Source organism: Galleria mellonella, unplaced genomic scaffold (assembly GCF_026898425.1).
Source record: "Galleria mellonella isolate WM207_F2 unplaced genomic scaffold, CSIRO_AGI_GalMel_v1 utg93, whole genome shotgun sequence".
Taxonomy (NCBI): Eukaryota; Metazoa; Arthropoda; class Insecta; order Lepidoptera; family Pyralidae; genus Galleria; species Galleria mellonella.
In genome coordinates, this window is record NW_026442176.1 from 1,656,901 (window position 1) to 1,673,709 (window position 16,809).

Here is a 16,809-nt window from a genome sequence, read left to right on the forward strand (position 1 = left end):
TGTTTTTGCATCGCGGCGTGCGTAATTGCAAATTCTGCCGATACCTGCACTTCGCCTGTATCTTAAAATACGCTTAGTCTTATTTGTAGTAGTGATTTAATTAAAAAAAAATTAATTATTATTTATTGAAACTAAAAGTTTTTCTAATATTAATAATTATTGTTGAAGAAGAAGGAAGAAGAAAGATTATTATCAAACGGCTACGATGATGGTCAATAAAGTTTAATTAAATCAATCAATCAATAATAATTGCGTGTTGCATTTTAGATCAATAGCGGAAGAGACAATAGGCGAGCTGGAAAAAGAGAAGACTATGAAAGAGTTGGAGATGCGTGATGCTCTGACGCAGCACCGCAGCGAGCTGGCGGCGAGGGACGCGCTCGTGCAGGGGCTGCGTGACCGCGACCACGAGAATCGCGCCACCATCGACCTGCAGCGGAAGGTAACATCGCATGCCACGCTGCACGCCACTCAGCAGCCATTTATTAAAATATTAATAGGAGTACATACAGATGAGAAGAAATTGTTTATTTCAGTTCATTATCTTTCTATCCATATTATTTATTTGGCGTCGGCGTTATATATTTTTATTTTCTATTTTTCTCTATTCGCAGCTGTATCTGCATTATCTCACATCTCATCATATCATCTTTTACACCGACTTCAGAAAGAAGGCTGTTCTTAATTTGCTTGTATTTTTTACGTTTGGACTTCCTCTGCCTTTTACATTCATACTTAATACTTTTTTTAAAATGTAGTGCTCGTCAGCTACAGCATAGAAAATGTTATGTCCATCCTAAGACAAATTGTTACTCGTAACTTTTCTATCTCTGGCGCTGTTTACAATATATGCACCGTACATTTGGTTACAGTTTGAAATTAGATAAAAATGTTTATCCACATAGAGACGTATTGATGACCAGTTTTTTGAAGTCGGTTTATAATGAAAACAAGGTTTAATATAGAGGACTAAGCTCTCCATGAGCTTTTATCCACAAATTCATCTGTGTAACAGGGATAAATTTAGGTTCTTCTCCGTACCAAATAGTATGTGTATGTCTAACTTCTGTTAAGGCGCCAAAAGGTATCAAACAACCTTAAATTTATAATATTAGGAAGAATAGAGATATTGAAAGAACAGTATCAGCAATAATTCACTAAGGTGGTTTATTTCCTATCTACCATATAAATTGAATAATAAACTGCGTTGACATACATACATACATACATAGGGTCGAATTGATATACCCTCCCTTCTTATTAAAACATGGTCCTTTAAGAATAAACATTGTAAGTGTGTGTTACTAATGTCTTTAGATTGAGGCTAATGTTTCGACATGAAATATTTTAATAACATGATAGTTCTCCAGTGGACAAAAGGTCGATGTCGATAATTTATTTATTTATTGCATTAATCACCGCTCTTACAGATACAATAATAAATTTATAATGTCAATTTAATTGTAAATTATGATTAGTAAATTGTTGAATAATAATAATAAGTCAATAACTAAAAATAGCTGTATAGCTTAATTAGTTAACTTATTGTTATTATATCCAAATAAATAATTATTATTTTCACGATTAGATGGAATATAGATATTGTAGATATGTATGCTTGTGTTCACATACACATAAGCTTGTAAACAAGATTAAAAATATGTCAGAGTAATAAAACTAATTAATATCAAATGAAAATAAAACAGCTATAAAAGAAAATTTAGTACTGTTAATTTGCAATGTTTTTGAACATCTTCAAGTTATTTATATGAGAAATCAGTTCAGGGTATGTATGATAAGGCTGATATACATGAAGAAGCTAAAAGCCTTTAAAATTATACTTATATATATATATATATATATATATATATATATATATTACAGACTATGAATAGATATAATACAAAGACTTCATCCGTAATAATATTTGTTCAACTTTTTATCAGTGATAATTTAGAAATATTAATAAGTATTTAGATCACAACATAAACTAAAATTTCAAAATTTTACGCATGGCAATTACTAAAGGCGATCTTATCGGTCGGGAGATATTGACTTTGATATTTAGTCGCTTTTAAATGAGTACTTGTTTTATATTTCAATGTGACAACGGATGTCGAATAAATTCTTAAGCTATTTCAGTAATATGGGCGACGTCTTATTTACACTGCGTGGGAAAATGGCGTGGGTGTGATATATTGTCGAATCGCTTATAACCCTTTGATCTATCTCAATTTAAACAAATACAGTAATTAATTTTTCCTTTCACATTTTTCTATACACTTTTTTTTTATATTTTGCAGATGATCAATTAATTGATAGTGCAACGATTATATTGCGTTATCATGCTATTATTATGATTGGTTTTTTTATACACAGACGAATTGAATAGACATCTTACGCTGAGCGTGTAATATTTACCATACTATCGTAGTTTCATAGGTCGGTTTATACGAAATGAATTCTATTACGATTCGCGTAAAGTGGTTTTTTAATTCCTCAGATGACGTTCCTTATGTCATTGCTGTTTACTTATGCAATTATGTGTCTCATAATAATGATTTTTTATTAGTATGTCCTTATTATGTTAAATTAAGACTGCTTTATTTATTAAATATGCAAATAATGTCAAGATATTTTTTATATTAGTGTAATTGTAATATAATTGGTTAATACTTGTATATTAAATAGCTGGAGTTTTTGTGGTTGCACTTTTTTAAGAAAAAAAAAGAATATATAATGCATACTTTTCTCTGACAAGAAAGTATCAGCAATAGTGTATAGGTATAATGTTTATTAAAAAAAAAGGTAATGTAATAAAATAGTATGTGAGGATGAAGCAGGTCAGTTAGCCCATCGTGAAGAATTCAACAAGAATTGTTCACGATGGTTTCCAGGGGAAACCACGTGGAGGTCGGCCTAATAGGGCATATTGCTAGCAATGGGGTTGTTAAACTCCAATGCTAACAATCCTTTTCCTCCCTGTATATATATTGTAACTACAATGTAATAAATAAAATATATACGAATAATTCACGACAGTAATCTCTAATAGGCTGGTAAAGATTACTGTCGTCTTATTGTTAATCCTGGCCAACCAACAGAGTTTTTATCCGTTCATGTGGACGAAGTCGCGGGTATAAACTAGTGGATAAATGAATGTTAAAATATGGATGTCTGCCCTCAGGAGGTAGACGAACTTCGCCGCAACGGCACAGCACTAGCGGAGCGAGTCGCGACCCTTCAGCGGCTGCAGGAGGACGTGGATCGTCTCAACAAAAAGCTCAACTCGGAGATCATGCTCAAACAGCAGGCCGTCAACAAACTGGCAGAGATCATGAACAGGTACATACATATATTTACTATATAATATAAAAATCCCGTGTATTGTGACGGTCATTTACGCCAATCTCCGAAATAGCTCAACAATTTACAATTAATTTGTAAATGTGTATTGAATGTTCTAACTTGAATAGTTTTTAACACGATAAGTGGCGTTGTTGTTGAGTTTTTATACTCGTGAAGTCTGAATGGATTATTATTATATGTTTTTCTTTATATCCGTGTTAAAAATTTGAAAGGCCTTTGGCAGTCTGTTCTCTCTACCTATTTTATAATTGAACTATAGTGAAGTTAGATACGTTTCGTTATAATTCACGTAGCATAATCCTCAGCTTATAATCAACAGCCACAAAATGCTTTTCTGCAACTTTCGTACAGTAGTTTTATAATCGCCATGTATCCATAATAATGTTTGTATTTCCATTAATCGTCTATATAGTGGGATTAGTAATGTTGGAAATGTGTCCATTGTTATTTATTGCGTCATGTTTCTTATACGCCTTTTACAGAGATTTTTAATTTTTCCATTAGATCCTTTTACTCGTACTTTCGAATTGATTGGACGGTAATTTTTTTTTTATATTTATTTATTTATTTCTCTCACAAAATGACAACAATAAAATTTACAGCTATATAGGTTACAATTTAAAAACAATCTTTGTGAGAGACTGATGTCGGTACTAGGATTACCCGTCTTACAAAACTTAATTTTTTTTAAAATAAATGAATAATTACCGGTAGTAATCACTAATGTTCGTATTATTCAATGTGAAACAGAAAAGACATGAACCCGACGACAACAAAGAACAAGAACAAGATGTCAGTGCGCAAGGACAAGGACTACCGGAAACTGCAGCAGGAGCTGACGCGAGAGAAGGAGAAGTTCGACCAGCTGGTGGCGAAGCTGCAGCGCGACCTGCAGGACACGCAGCAGCAGGTGGTCGAAGAGCAGCAGACGCGCTTGCGGCTCGCTATGGAGGTCTGTATTGTTTATTTATTTTCATTATACATCATTTGTGATAGCATGAATAGTTTTTATTTGGGATTATATTAATTGATTGTGATTAGAAGAATCTAACCAAGAACTAAAATCCTCCATCTGATATAGTAAGTGTGTACCAAATTTCATAGTGAGTAAATTAATCGTTAAGGTGTTTAGAGGTAACAAATAAACAAATTAACTTTAATATTTAAAATATTAATAAGGATGTAAGTGATAGATCATTTAAATCACGGAAAAATTCAAATATGTAACAGACGAACACAAATATTTGTGAGAAAGTAACAGATACAATTATTGAATTGATTTTGACATTAAAATATTACAATAAAAGCTGTCAACTGTCACCCATGCTACAATACACAGATTAGAAATAATGGAATTTATTTAAAGCTTTGTTTATATTCTGCACTTTTAAGAGATCAAGATCTTGTTGCCACTAACTAGTGTTGCAGCTTTAGCAACCTTTCTGTAAGAATCCGGTTACTTACTGGTCAGCAACCTGGCAAGCAAGCGCGAGGTGCGAGAGTTAAGTAAATAGAAGGATCTAAATTCATGTTCTATGGCGTCTTTTAAAAAATATTTAAATTAATATTTACCTGACAAGAATTTTGAAACATTAGAAATCAATACAGCACACAAATCAGTCTATTGCTAATAAAAAAGTTTACCAAAAACAATTATCTCTTTTCAGGTGGATAGTAAAGATGCGGAAATAGAGCAACTGAAAGAAAAACTTGCTGCATTGACGAGCGAAACTGCGTCACAATCGTCCGCCGACGCGGAGGACGGCGAGACGGAACAAACGCTCGAGGGCTGGCTATCGGTGCCGTTTAAGCAGAATATTCGCCGGCACGGCTGGAAGAAGCAATATGTAGTCGTCTCCTCCAAGAAGATTATATTCTACAACTCGGAGAACGACAAGCAGAACACCACCGACCCAGTTATGATTTTAGATTTGAGGTTTGTTTCAATTGTGTAAAATCACTCTTATTGTCTATTATTCCTTTGACGTCTGCAGGGGTGTGGGTAGTATAGTGGGAAATAGGGGTGGGTTATTGCTTTATAGCAATATCTGTTTTAGTTACAATATATATATACTGGTTCAATAACATATATATCAAAAGTCTGTATTCCAAAAATTTTATTGGATAACAGCCTTTTAACATATTCGATAATACATATCCGACCGATTAGGACGATATCGAAATAGGTTATGACCTTTTTTCCGCCATCAAAGGAACCCAATATATAGATATCGGATTGGTATCCATATTACTCTTGCCTAGTGGTAAAGTGCAGTGTTCGCAAATGCTCGCTTTTTCGCGCCTATGTTATGGGTATGATTTTCAGTTGGATCATTTTAGGAAACAGACTTTTGTAAATTGGTCGTTGCTTGGTTCCTCATAATACAGGGTATCCTAATTTGATTGTGGGTAGTATAGATTCCCACAGGTAGGATTTTCGAAAATAATAGGGTGAGTTAGTAATGAAAAAAATTAATTAAAATAAAACTAATTACACTATGAATAATATTTTTATATGTAGAAAAACGGGAATTAGTTATAATATTTATATAATTGTCGATGACTCAATGAAATGTATATGTCAAAATTTTTGTTTTCCAAAAAAAAAATAGTATTGGATAACATGTCTCCTCTCTTAGAGATAACTTTGTTTGGAAAAAGTTGACGGATAAATACATATCCGAACTGATTGAAACCATGAAGATTAAAGCCTGGAAAGTTTTGCAATTTTTGTGTGAAAAATGACCATATCGCTTTTTCTGCCGTTCTCAAAAATCATGATGCCATGGGCTGACATAGCGGCCCAAATATATAGATATGCTTAAGTTTTGGATTAATCGGGCTCCAATAGCGGCAATTTTGTTTACTAACATGTCCGTTAATGTGGTGCCTCATCAGAGAACATTATGTTATTGAACGAAGTAAATCGATTAAACATTTCATTAGCATTTCACTCTCTGAATAGCATCGCCTATGAACTTTTAAGGGGCATAAGTAAATCTTTCTTGATTTTCGATGTCCTGGATACATTTAATGCACTGGAACGCTTACGAGTTGACTGTGTAGGATTTTGAATAGATTGTGCCACTGTGTCGATGTTTTGTTCCGTACGTGATGTCCTTGGGCGACCCAACCGCGGTTTATCTAACGTACCGGTCTCCTCGAACTTATCAATTCTTAATCGTTTGATTGTTACACAACCTTTGTGTTCTCATTAATCGAATTGTTGTTTTGATAAAACTCGCGCACACAAAACGCACGGTCCATCCGGTGAAACGCTCCATCGCGACTAAATTCCCAGAAACCGAAGTTACTGCCACCGCTCACGCGCGCCGTTTTCGTTTAATTCAAATTTTACTTTTCTAAGGACTTTTGGGCCACCCTGTATATAGCTTATGTTACTTGCTGATAGTGTATTCTATAATTGAAAATGTTTTAAAATTGGTTGATTAGTTTTTGAGTAATCCATTACAAAACAAAAAAAATCAATCAAATCTTTATTTTTTATAATAAAATATACATACACCCTGTACATATTTCATTCAGAGGGAGAGTACAAATTTTTCGTGGGTATTAAAAATAATTTAAACTTTACAAAAGTCCTCAACGAATTTCTTCAATATTATAGAATCAGTCTTAAAAATTACAGTAATAGTATACTCATGACACAACATGGACATGTTGTTGCAGCAAGGTGTTCCACGTGCGGTCGGTGACGCAGGGCGACGTGATTCGCGCAGATGCGAAAGACATCCCGCGCATCTTCCAGCTGCTGTATGCGGGCGAGGGCGAGGCGCGCCGCCCCGGCGACCTGGCCGACCTGCCCGCGGACACCGCCGACCACGCCGGTCGGTTCTCACTCGCGCACTCGCCCTCGTTGCACTTGCACTCGCTGCATTTGCATACTCACTACACTCATACTAGCTGCATTCGCACACTCATACTGTTACTCACACAAAATGGCTTGTTTTATTCCCGAATAGATTTTGGGTAAGAAGTGACTAAGGGAACAATTCATAATACATCAATGAACCAGAGGGAGACTTTGTACAAAAGTCGATTGTTTGGGTATCTTTGTTCCATTCGTGTTTCAACCATGAAGCAGTTGTGTTTGCATGGCTGTGTTTCGGTTTGAAGGGTGGGATATGGCGTGAATTTACTGGGTACAGAGGAATAACATCTGAGTCCTCAGGAATGGCAACGCATGGAGGGTATCGTGGGCGAAACAGTATACTCTGTTATGTCCATGGTACTGCTCATGTCTATAGGCGACGGTTACCACTTTCCATCAGGTGGACCGTCAGTTTGTTTGCCATTCTAAGTTGTATAAAAAAAAAAAATCAAAAGAAGGAAATTTCAAAAAATTGTTGTATAATAATGTTGCTTGACATTAGTAGGCTATATTCTCTTTTAGGGAGAGAATTTCCATTATTATTTTAGTACAGTTTCTCCCTAGTGCCCAGGCTGGAGTTCGCCCAGTTATATATGAATAATTTGTTCGCGCTTCAGGTAACACGGTGCAACATAAAGGACACGACCTGGTGAGCATCACGTATCACATGCCGACTGCCTGTGAGGTCTGCACCCGCCCGCTCTGGCATATGTTCCGTCCGCCTCAGGCCTACGAATGCCGGCGTGAGTAATACGTATTATTATAATATTTAGCTCAAGTATTAATAATATTTTATAAACCATACAATGATTTAGACAAGTAAACTCCACTCCTCTAATCCAAAACTTTAATAAGTCTACTTTTTAAGGGAGAGTTTATTAGTTTCTAGAGTTGACAAATATATATATATATTTGAAATGTAGCTGTAGTGGATGACGTAAGAGATGTATATAAGAGTAGAGATTTAGTATAATTCATTGCTGTAGAAAACCTGGTAAGAAAATAAGTCACTGAATAAGAAATAAGAAAGGGTCCAAGGATAGATCCTTGGGGTACACCTACTGTTACAAGGGTCCTATTAAACATTCTGTGATTCAATTTGTTACTTTATGTAGATTAATTATGTTACAGAATATGGTTGATTGGTTACAAGTAGATAAACAAATGTTGTTTTTTTTAATAGATGATAATGGAATAGTAACTGTGCCTATTCTAATGGTTTATTTATGCTGGCGGGGCACCAGTAGGGATGATAGGTGAGAATGAAAAAGGCAGGTTAGTTAGCCCATCGTTATGAATATACTTGGAATACATTTAGTATGATGGTTTCCAGGGGGATCAACGGCTGGTCGACCTGGTTGGGTATATTGCTAGCAATAGGGCCCTTATATTCGCATATGTGGTCAGCTAAGCCGTTGCACGTCGACCCATCGGGATCTTTTGTGCTTCCCCCTGCCTTACACCATCATTTCATAGATCCTATGTGTTACTTTAACGATACCCTACGGTTTAAGATATCTGTAGTCCCCTGGCTCCGGATAAGTCGTTCCCAGTAGACTCATACGCATGCTTGCATCTCTATTACTAACAATCCCTTCCCCCAGCATATGTAGGGTATTATTAATGCGACTAGTGCAATGTGCGTAGGGTGCCGGATGAAGATCCACGCGGAGCACGTGTCGGAGGGCGAGGGCGTGGCGGGCGTGGCGGCGTGCAAGCTGCACGCGGACCGCGCGCGCGAGCTGCTGCTGCTGGCGGCCGCCGCGCCCGACCAGCGCCGCTGGGTGGCGCGCCTGGCGCGCCGCGTGCAGCGCTACGGCTACCGCGCCGCGCACCACACCAACCACGACCACACCAAGCTCTCGCCCAGGTACTCGCTACCGCCTACCGCCTACTGTCCCGTGCTGCGGAACCTCTATCCCTTTCAGACCTGAACGATACGGGCGTGAGTTGTATCTTTAAAAAATTCTAAAATCGCGCGCAATTCATTTTTACGCACGAAGCTGAAATAACATGATTGTGAGATTCTAAACCAGCCAATAAGAAATCATTTTAGCGGTTAGCTGGTGCAGTAGTCTCGTGTGTGCCGGCAAGATGGATTGGCTCCAAAACAAGAAAATATATTTAATCTGAAAGAAAAAAAATCTTGGGTCTGAAAGGGCTATGCCGGAAATTATATACCGGCGGGAGTTACTCCCCTTAGATGTTCATAAATCGAGTCGGCCAGACGGTATACCGACAGTGGTCCTAAAGCAGTGTGCTCTGGAACTAGTATGTCCTGCATTAACACGTCTCTTTACAAACTCGTACTCCTCAGGGCAATTTTCTTCGACATGGAAGACCACCCTTGTACATTTTGTACTTAAAAAAAGCGATAAGTAGGACCCTTCAAATTACAGGCCGATAGCGTTCGCTTCCCTTTTCTCTAAGGTGATGGAGTCTATAATTAACGCACAGCTGTTGAAATATCTAGAGGATTACGATTTATTAAGTGACTGCCAATACGGCTTTCGTTATAATCGCTCAACTGGTGACCTCTTGGTATATCATACGCACCGATGGGCATCAGCCATTGAGAGTTAAGGTGAAGCGCTCGCTGTCAGTCTTGATATTGCAAAGGCTTTTGACCGGGTCTGGCATCGGGGTCTTCTATCGAAATTGCCCTACTATGGACTTCCCAATGCCCAGGAAATGGTTTGCCAGTTTTTTGTCCGGCAGATGTATAAAAACCGTTATAGTTAGTTGCTGCCGCCGTGCAGCGTTCCCGCTAAACAAAAGCTAATAGCTGAAGAAAAATACCATTACATTTTCGCTCAAATTTGATAAAGAACCTAAAACCTAGCTAACCTAACCAAAATAAAAACGATTTTACATTGTTCATTTCATTGATGACGTCATCTATCCAAACGTTGCCTGCTAGAAGAGATCGCTTTTAGAGATAAGGTCTCCCATTGTTTTCTCACTATGATCATTTCTTGTAATTGTTTGTATCTGTTATAAGTTTACTATTGTAATCTTTTGGAGGAAACAATGAAGACTATTTATCTACAGCTTATTATATCTGGCTTCACCAAAAATTGAGTTAATTTGGATGTAGTTTCTGTCACATTTTAGTCGGTAATTACCTTTTACAGAGACTCGATGCGTTCGAACCTGAAGCCTGCGTACATGAATGCATCACAGCGCAGTTCCACGCTGCCCGCAAACGCGTCGCTGCCGCGGCAGTGAGAGACCTCGGCGACGTCCTCCCGACGTCTGATTCAACTCTCAGCTGACATCATACGCGACCTTTTGTGGACGTCTTTCCGACGTCTCGGACCTGACCTGATATCTCGGACGTCTGCTCGATATCCAAACTGACTCTTTTGCAGAGGTTCTCTCAACATTCGACGGACGATCGCTTAAAACAGTTGCATCTACCATATCGGAATTGAATAGTCTAGCTTCATCTGTTTTTTGTACTAACATATTTTAGACATATCCATTTGAATGGCTAGTTTTTAGCAAACGTTAAAAACGATGCTATTATTTTACAGTGTTGTCACTACTGGAAAGTGTCTTGCGCATAACATTTGGTGACGATTATTTGGAACCTATATTGAAAATTTATAATCCGGTTCAGTGTATTTAGCTAGTCTTGTAATAATATTTAGGTCCCCATTATTCAAATTGTTTACACGAGTTCAGCTTCTCTGCTGTGATAGATATTGAAAATATTTATGTTAATATTATGTACTTAGAAGTTTATGTCGGTTATATAGAGCGATATGCTGCTAACCGCCAGTGTGATACCCACACGACCCAATACATTGGAGAATCAGACTTTCTAGTGAAATGGAGAACGCTTGTTTGTTTAGTTGTTCTGCATTGATTTTTTTTTTTATTGGTGTTAGTTGTTCAGTGACGAAATTATATGGCCAATGTGACATTAAAATATAATCAGTAAATATGAACTGCAATTAGAATCTTATAGCTTTCAGAATAGAAAGCGAATCTGACGCTGTATCATAGAATGGAGCGAGAGTCAATAATTCGATTTAAACATAGTTATTACAATACAAGCTTATTATTATGTGATTTTAGTGTGTAACGTATATAAATTGAGTGGCCTGATCGTTTTATTATTTACCCAAAAATGTAATAACATTTTAGTAATTTTACCATTTGTGGAATCATGTAAATATTTGTTTGTGTTAATATTGCGATATTACTTTGCTTGTATAATAAGTGCGTTCGTCAGAATTGTGAGCCTTCATAATGACATTTGATATGTGGCCAAATAAGTATTTTAGCTTTTTTTTTGGATTCAGAGTAAATTCACATATAGTATTTAACTTTAGTTCTTTTTAAAACTATGTTAAATGGTACTAAATTTAATAAAAAATATTTTAATACATACATACAACATCTAGAAATCATATTAACAGTGTTAACTATGACAAAGTATTAAGATAGTATATATTTTTTTATCTGTAAGTATCTAATATATAATCACTGCAAATTTTAACAACTTCCTCCACCTTCTTGTACAACTGACAAAAGTTTCTATCGATAGGCACGTTATCGCTGTAGTGTGCAATAAAATACAGCGAAACGGCCGTTTTATTTTTTCTTATTCGTACATCAACGACAACGTATATAATGAAAATGTATTGATTGATTAGTTCGATGCTTGTCTAGATTAGTTATTAAAATGCCAGATATCTAACTACAAGTTAAAATGGAAGAAACTCATATAGGCTCAGCCATTACATAATAGTGCAGCACTTTATTTAATCATGAACTTAAAAAAACATTGCCCTTTATAAGTAGCAGTATTTAAAATTAAAGTAGCAACTTTTTTTTAGTTTTTAAGGGTTTTTACCTTCAAGAATATCAGCCCTGCAATAGGCCTGAACTTATATCTCATATCCACTTATTACTTTGTCATATTTACCAATCATAAAATTGAATGATGAAAATGTAATAATAAGGTATTAAACTTTTCGAATTTATAACTTACATCATAGAAAGTGAGGAACAGTTTAAAAGATAGCGTGAACATTTGTGAATGATATTTAGTTGATTTAATTTACATTATAAATTTTTATTTTTTTACAAACATTTTTTTTACCAGATTAGCATTTTGTATTTTGTTACTATTTTATGTTGGAACACCTATGTATTGGTTCTCTGATATACGTGTAATAGAAAGTAATACTTAATATTGGAATATTTTGCTGATGACTACATTTTCGTGGTTAGAAAATCAACATATTTTATTAAGCGTTCAAGCATAGGATGTATTCCGTTAACTGACACCATAACGTTTGAAAATCTTTGCTCATAATTAGCTCAGTTCTTTCATATTATATGAAATAGTTTATAATAAATCTTTTTTATATATAAACAAAGTCTCGTATTCACGGCCTTATACATCACAACATGTACGGGAAAACGTAATTTTGTGCACCGCATCAACTAAAAAGACTTCAAAAGTATAACTATTATATAATTCACGAAGACTAAACTAAATTTAAATGGTGATAGGCAAATTCTAAAAACACACTTGTACTACGTATTTGCACTGTTTTTAATAACTGTTAAATGTCCAGTAGCATTATTTGTAGTTATTCAATCGTGTATAGTAACTGGTATTGTTATTTACACAGATGCACTGGTTACAAATATACACTGAGCACTCTGAGACACTTGATACTGAGTTCGATTTTGAGGTATAGTTAAAGCGAAACTTTTTAAAATTAATATTTTGAATTTGGTACTTTAGTGAAATTATTATAATGCGGACCACTTAAATGGTCGGATAATTAACTATATTTCCGATTCTATTATAAATTTTGTATACACTGACGCGTCAGAATAATAATTTCACTGTAATATTAAATTGAAAAATTTGCTTTAATCAATCTCAGTGTCAAGTGTGTCATACTTAGCTACACATCTCTGTACTAACATGTATATTATAATAAATCTGACAGTACATAATTGTAGTAAATTATACGCCAATTATTAAACTCAGGGACCTTAGCTAGATTAAGTACATTAGATACCATCATGCCTTTGCATTTGGGGAATTGACGATAATCAGTGCCATAACATGCCCCTCGTTCATAGCCATCCGTGACCATTGCTCAAATAGTGTTCCCTTCCAGCGTCGCTTAACTACGTGACGATCTGACGGGCTTCCTCGTATCACGACTCTTGCAGGGATAGAATGATCACTTTTGCGGAGTTGTATAATGATACATTTCTTATAATCCAGCCGATGAATGCGTAGTGGTTCGTGGATTTGACGACCAGCATTAAACTCGGCTCGGTATACATTAAATTTATCGTAATGCGGTTCGCGTAAAGTGATTGTTTTAACTCGTTTGGCGATATAAAATGGACACTTTGATTACTCTATAGAATTTTACGATTAATGTTTGCAATTTGTCTATTTTTTATTTTTTTATTTATGTGGTTATAGTAAGATATTCAGACATGTCTAGTGACATATTTTTTTTTTAAAAAAGGTCATTGTCCTCCTTAATTTGCTGCAATTTTAATGGATAATTTTGGAGAGTCTTTGATCATAATCTCATCTGATGTTGGCGATATGGTTTAAGGTGTTACACGCAAACAATGCCTATTTGCTCTAACCTTGAAAGACTCCATATTATAACCAGCCGAGAAATACAGACATAATAATTGCCATAATTCTTGTGACAATTTTCTATATACAAAAATAGTATCCTTTAGAATCTGTAAAATAGGTCTGTTGATACCTTATTAGAAGGTACTTACTTTTAATTAATTCTTATTAAGTAGTTATTTAGGCGAATTGCAAATATACAGATCGCGCTAGAAGACGTCATTTTTTGCTCATGTTAGGGTCGTGACCCCAAAAATGACTAAATAATGTCTCTAAGTCTTCGACGTCACCATGATACCTGGGCAATCGCATCATCAAAGTGGCCATTTTAAACCGTATAGAATATTAATGAGAATGATTGTGATTTTGATATCAGTAGACAGTTATTTGGGTATTTGGAATAAAATTATTCATAATGTCTTAAAATACTTTTACAAGATTCTGCTCTCATTAGGATTTGGACACATTGTGATCATATTTTCGTATTTCTCATAAATTAAATACGTTAATTGTGTAGTTAAGGATGCATTAAAACAGTGTAATATTTGATTTTATTTAAGTGAGTATGCGATGGTAACTGCGATATTTACAATTTGGTGCCAAATATTATAACAGGTTGATACACTGTGGTACCGATGAAGATGTACAAAAATTGAATGCTTGTAAATGTTATCCAGCCTCAATGGTTGTGCGATTTGACACCAGTTTTAGAGATCTTAAAACTTCTATATACTCATTGTGATGTAGGAGTTGTGATTTGAATGTACAAAATAATATGTGTATACACTTCGCTACACAACTTTGTTCCAATTATTTTGCCATGTTTCTAGTAAAGACTCGAGCGCATTATTTTTTATGTCGTCACTCACTATATACTCTTGTTTACATTGCTTAAAGATCTACTATGCATGCTTCGAGCCGTTGGCTAATATCTTGTTACTGTAAAATGTACTTATTAATTAACAACACAACGCTCAATTTTAAATACCAATTTGCATGATATGTCGGAGCGGTGCTGTTGTAGAGTGACGACTTTATTTTCGCAACGATATCCAGGATTTGCACCGAAAAAAAGATATCTAATATATATTATATATGCTGTATCGTTTATATTTCTGATACAATTTTACCAGCGACGCATTCCACACGCGCGGCACAAGTCTAAAATTAGACCAATCTCTATCCAGCTTAATCGATTGATTAAAGCGGAAGCTTCGATTTAATTTGTATATATATTTAATAAATTATTAACGTGCTGCTTCTTGTTATTTGCGATTGGACTGTGTTCGGGGACCGTCCGATCGGCCGTCAAGCGGACGGTCCGTGCGACGGCGAGGTAGGGGACCGGTTCGGTCAGTGAAGGCTCTGGATAGCTGTGATAAATAGACGTGTCTAAACACCCGTGGTGCTAAAGGGATGCAGGCCTCCGACGCATTGTTACTAGTGTTTCTTGTTACATATTGAATGCCCTGTTTAATATTAGCTCTACAAACTGTTTACATTCCTGCAGCGAATGCTCTGTTGAGTTTTGTTTATCTTAGTTTTATATTCATTCAGATTCGTCACGGCTTTATGTCCATTTGTCATTTTATTTTTTTGTTAGATTTAAGTGTAATCGACAATCTCTGCGTACATTACTTACGAATTTTAAATTACGTACTTAAGGTAAATTTCAGTACACTTAGCCATGCGCTTATTTTTTTGATGTGCATTTCTTAATTTTAATGTATTAGGGCAGCTACTGTTCATTATTCGTAATCATTCATTCCATAATGTATTTTCATGAAATAAGCGTGCCGCATTCGAAAATGGTTTATTTGCCAAAGAAATTAAAAATTGTCAATAATGGATATATTACAAAATACAGACTATTCGGCTTTTTTTTTTGCTGTTCGTTAACATGTACCATAATGAAAGTAATATTTCTGTATGAATTAATATTATGTATTATTTTTTAATTATTATGCATAATTTATGAAACTGATTTTATTTTATGACATTTTCGGGGAGTATTTTTCCTCTGCAGTGTTGTGGTGATTCAAGAAATACTCCCAAATTGTCTCGTGTTATTATACATATTTATATGAAATAAGACAATTGTAAAGTTTATGTGAAATATTTATTACAATAAATTCCACTTTCTGTTGTACCGTCATACTTATCGTGTTAAAATTATAAGTTCCTAACAAGATGTTCATTAGAAAAATCAGTGAGTTGCTGTGGTCTATTTAGTGGACTTAAATCAAATGCTTTATTATATGTATATCATTTTATTGAATAATGTTGAATCTATAATTTCGATCATGATTAGGTAATTACATTAAACCCCAGAAAACAAATGGTGTGTACATTTGTGTCATGCAATATAAAGCAAACTACGTGCCTTAGCTACGGCCCACTCCCATATCACCTGGGCATACTATGTTATTAACTTAGTTATTATAATGTACATAAATATGTTTTCAAATAAACCAATATTTTATGGAATTTTTGAATTTTGTATATTGTAAAGAATAATTAATTTTATCATAAAATTAATGCCTAGTTTATAAGAGTATCATCAGCGAAATAATAACATTAAAAAATATATAATTGTTTTATTTGTTAAACTTCAGAACACCTTATTTTTAATTGGCTTTAAAAAGTAACGTCGCGGCCAGGTAGGTACATATAGACCCCGAAGGTAGAGAGATCGAATGTGGCCGACTGTACATATTTGTGTCAATTTAAAAAGTGTTGGTAGCACTCAAAATTATTTCGAGAGGTAGCGGTAAATTCGTCATCATAATCGGGCCGGTTTTCATTGTACGCCATCAAAATAGTAAATAAGAGGAATAATTTATTTTTTGTAAGAATATAGTGTTATCGGTGAAATAAGTACATAAAAATATCTTTATTTATTTTATTAAACTTC

The 16,809-nt window shown here is 35.1% G+C and overlaps 1 protein-coding gene across 1 annotated transcript in view; it reads left to right on the forward strand.

Annotated features, from left to right (window-relative positions):
- Nucleotides 1-13,762, forward strand: part of LOC113517043 (rho-associated protein kinase 2) — a 34,806-nt gene extending 21,044 nt beyond the window's left edge. The window contains exons 6-13 of the mRNA XM_026901561.3: nucleotides 268-442; nucleotides 3,188-3,345; nucleotides 4,120-4,321; nucleotides 5,037-5,305; nucleotides 7,060-7,217; nucleotides 7,879-8,004; nucleotides 8,909-9,131; nucleotides 10,396-13,762. Of these exons, the coding sequence (XP_026757362.2) occupies nucleotides 268-442; nucleotides 3,188-3,345; nucleotides 4,120-4,321; nucleotides 5,037-5,305; nucleotides 7,060-7,217; nucleotides 7,879-8,004; nucleotides 8,909-9,131; nucleotides 10,396-10,489 (1,405 nt within the window). The 3' untranslated portion in view covers nucleotides 10,490-13,762. The remainder of the gene's footprint in view (nucleotides 1-267; nucleotides 443-3,187; nucleotides 3,346-4,119; nucleotides 4,322-5,036; nucleotides 5,306-7,059; nucleotides 7,218-7,878; nucleotides 8,005-8,908; nucleotides 9,132-10,395) is intronic.
- Nucleotides 13,763-16,809: the final 3,047 nt, after the last annotated feature.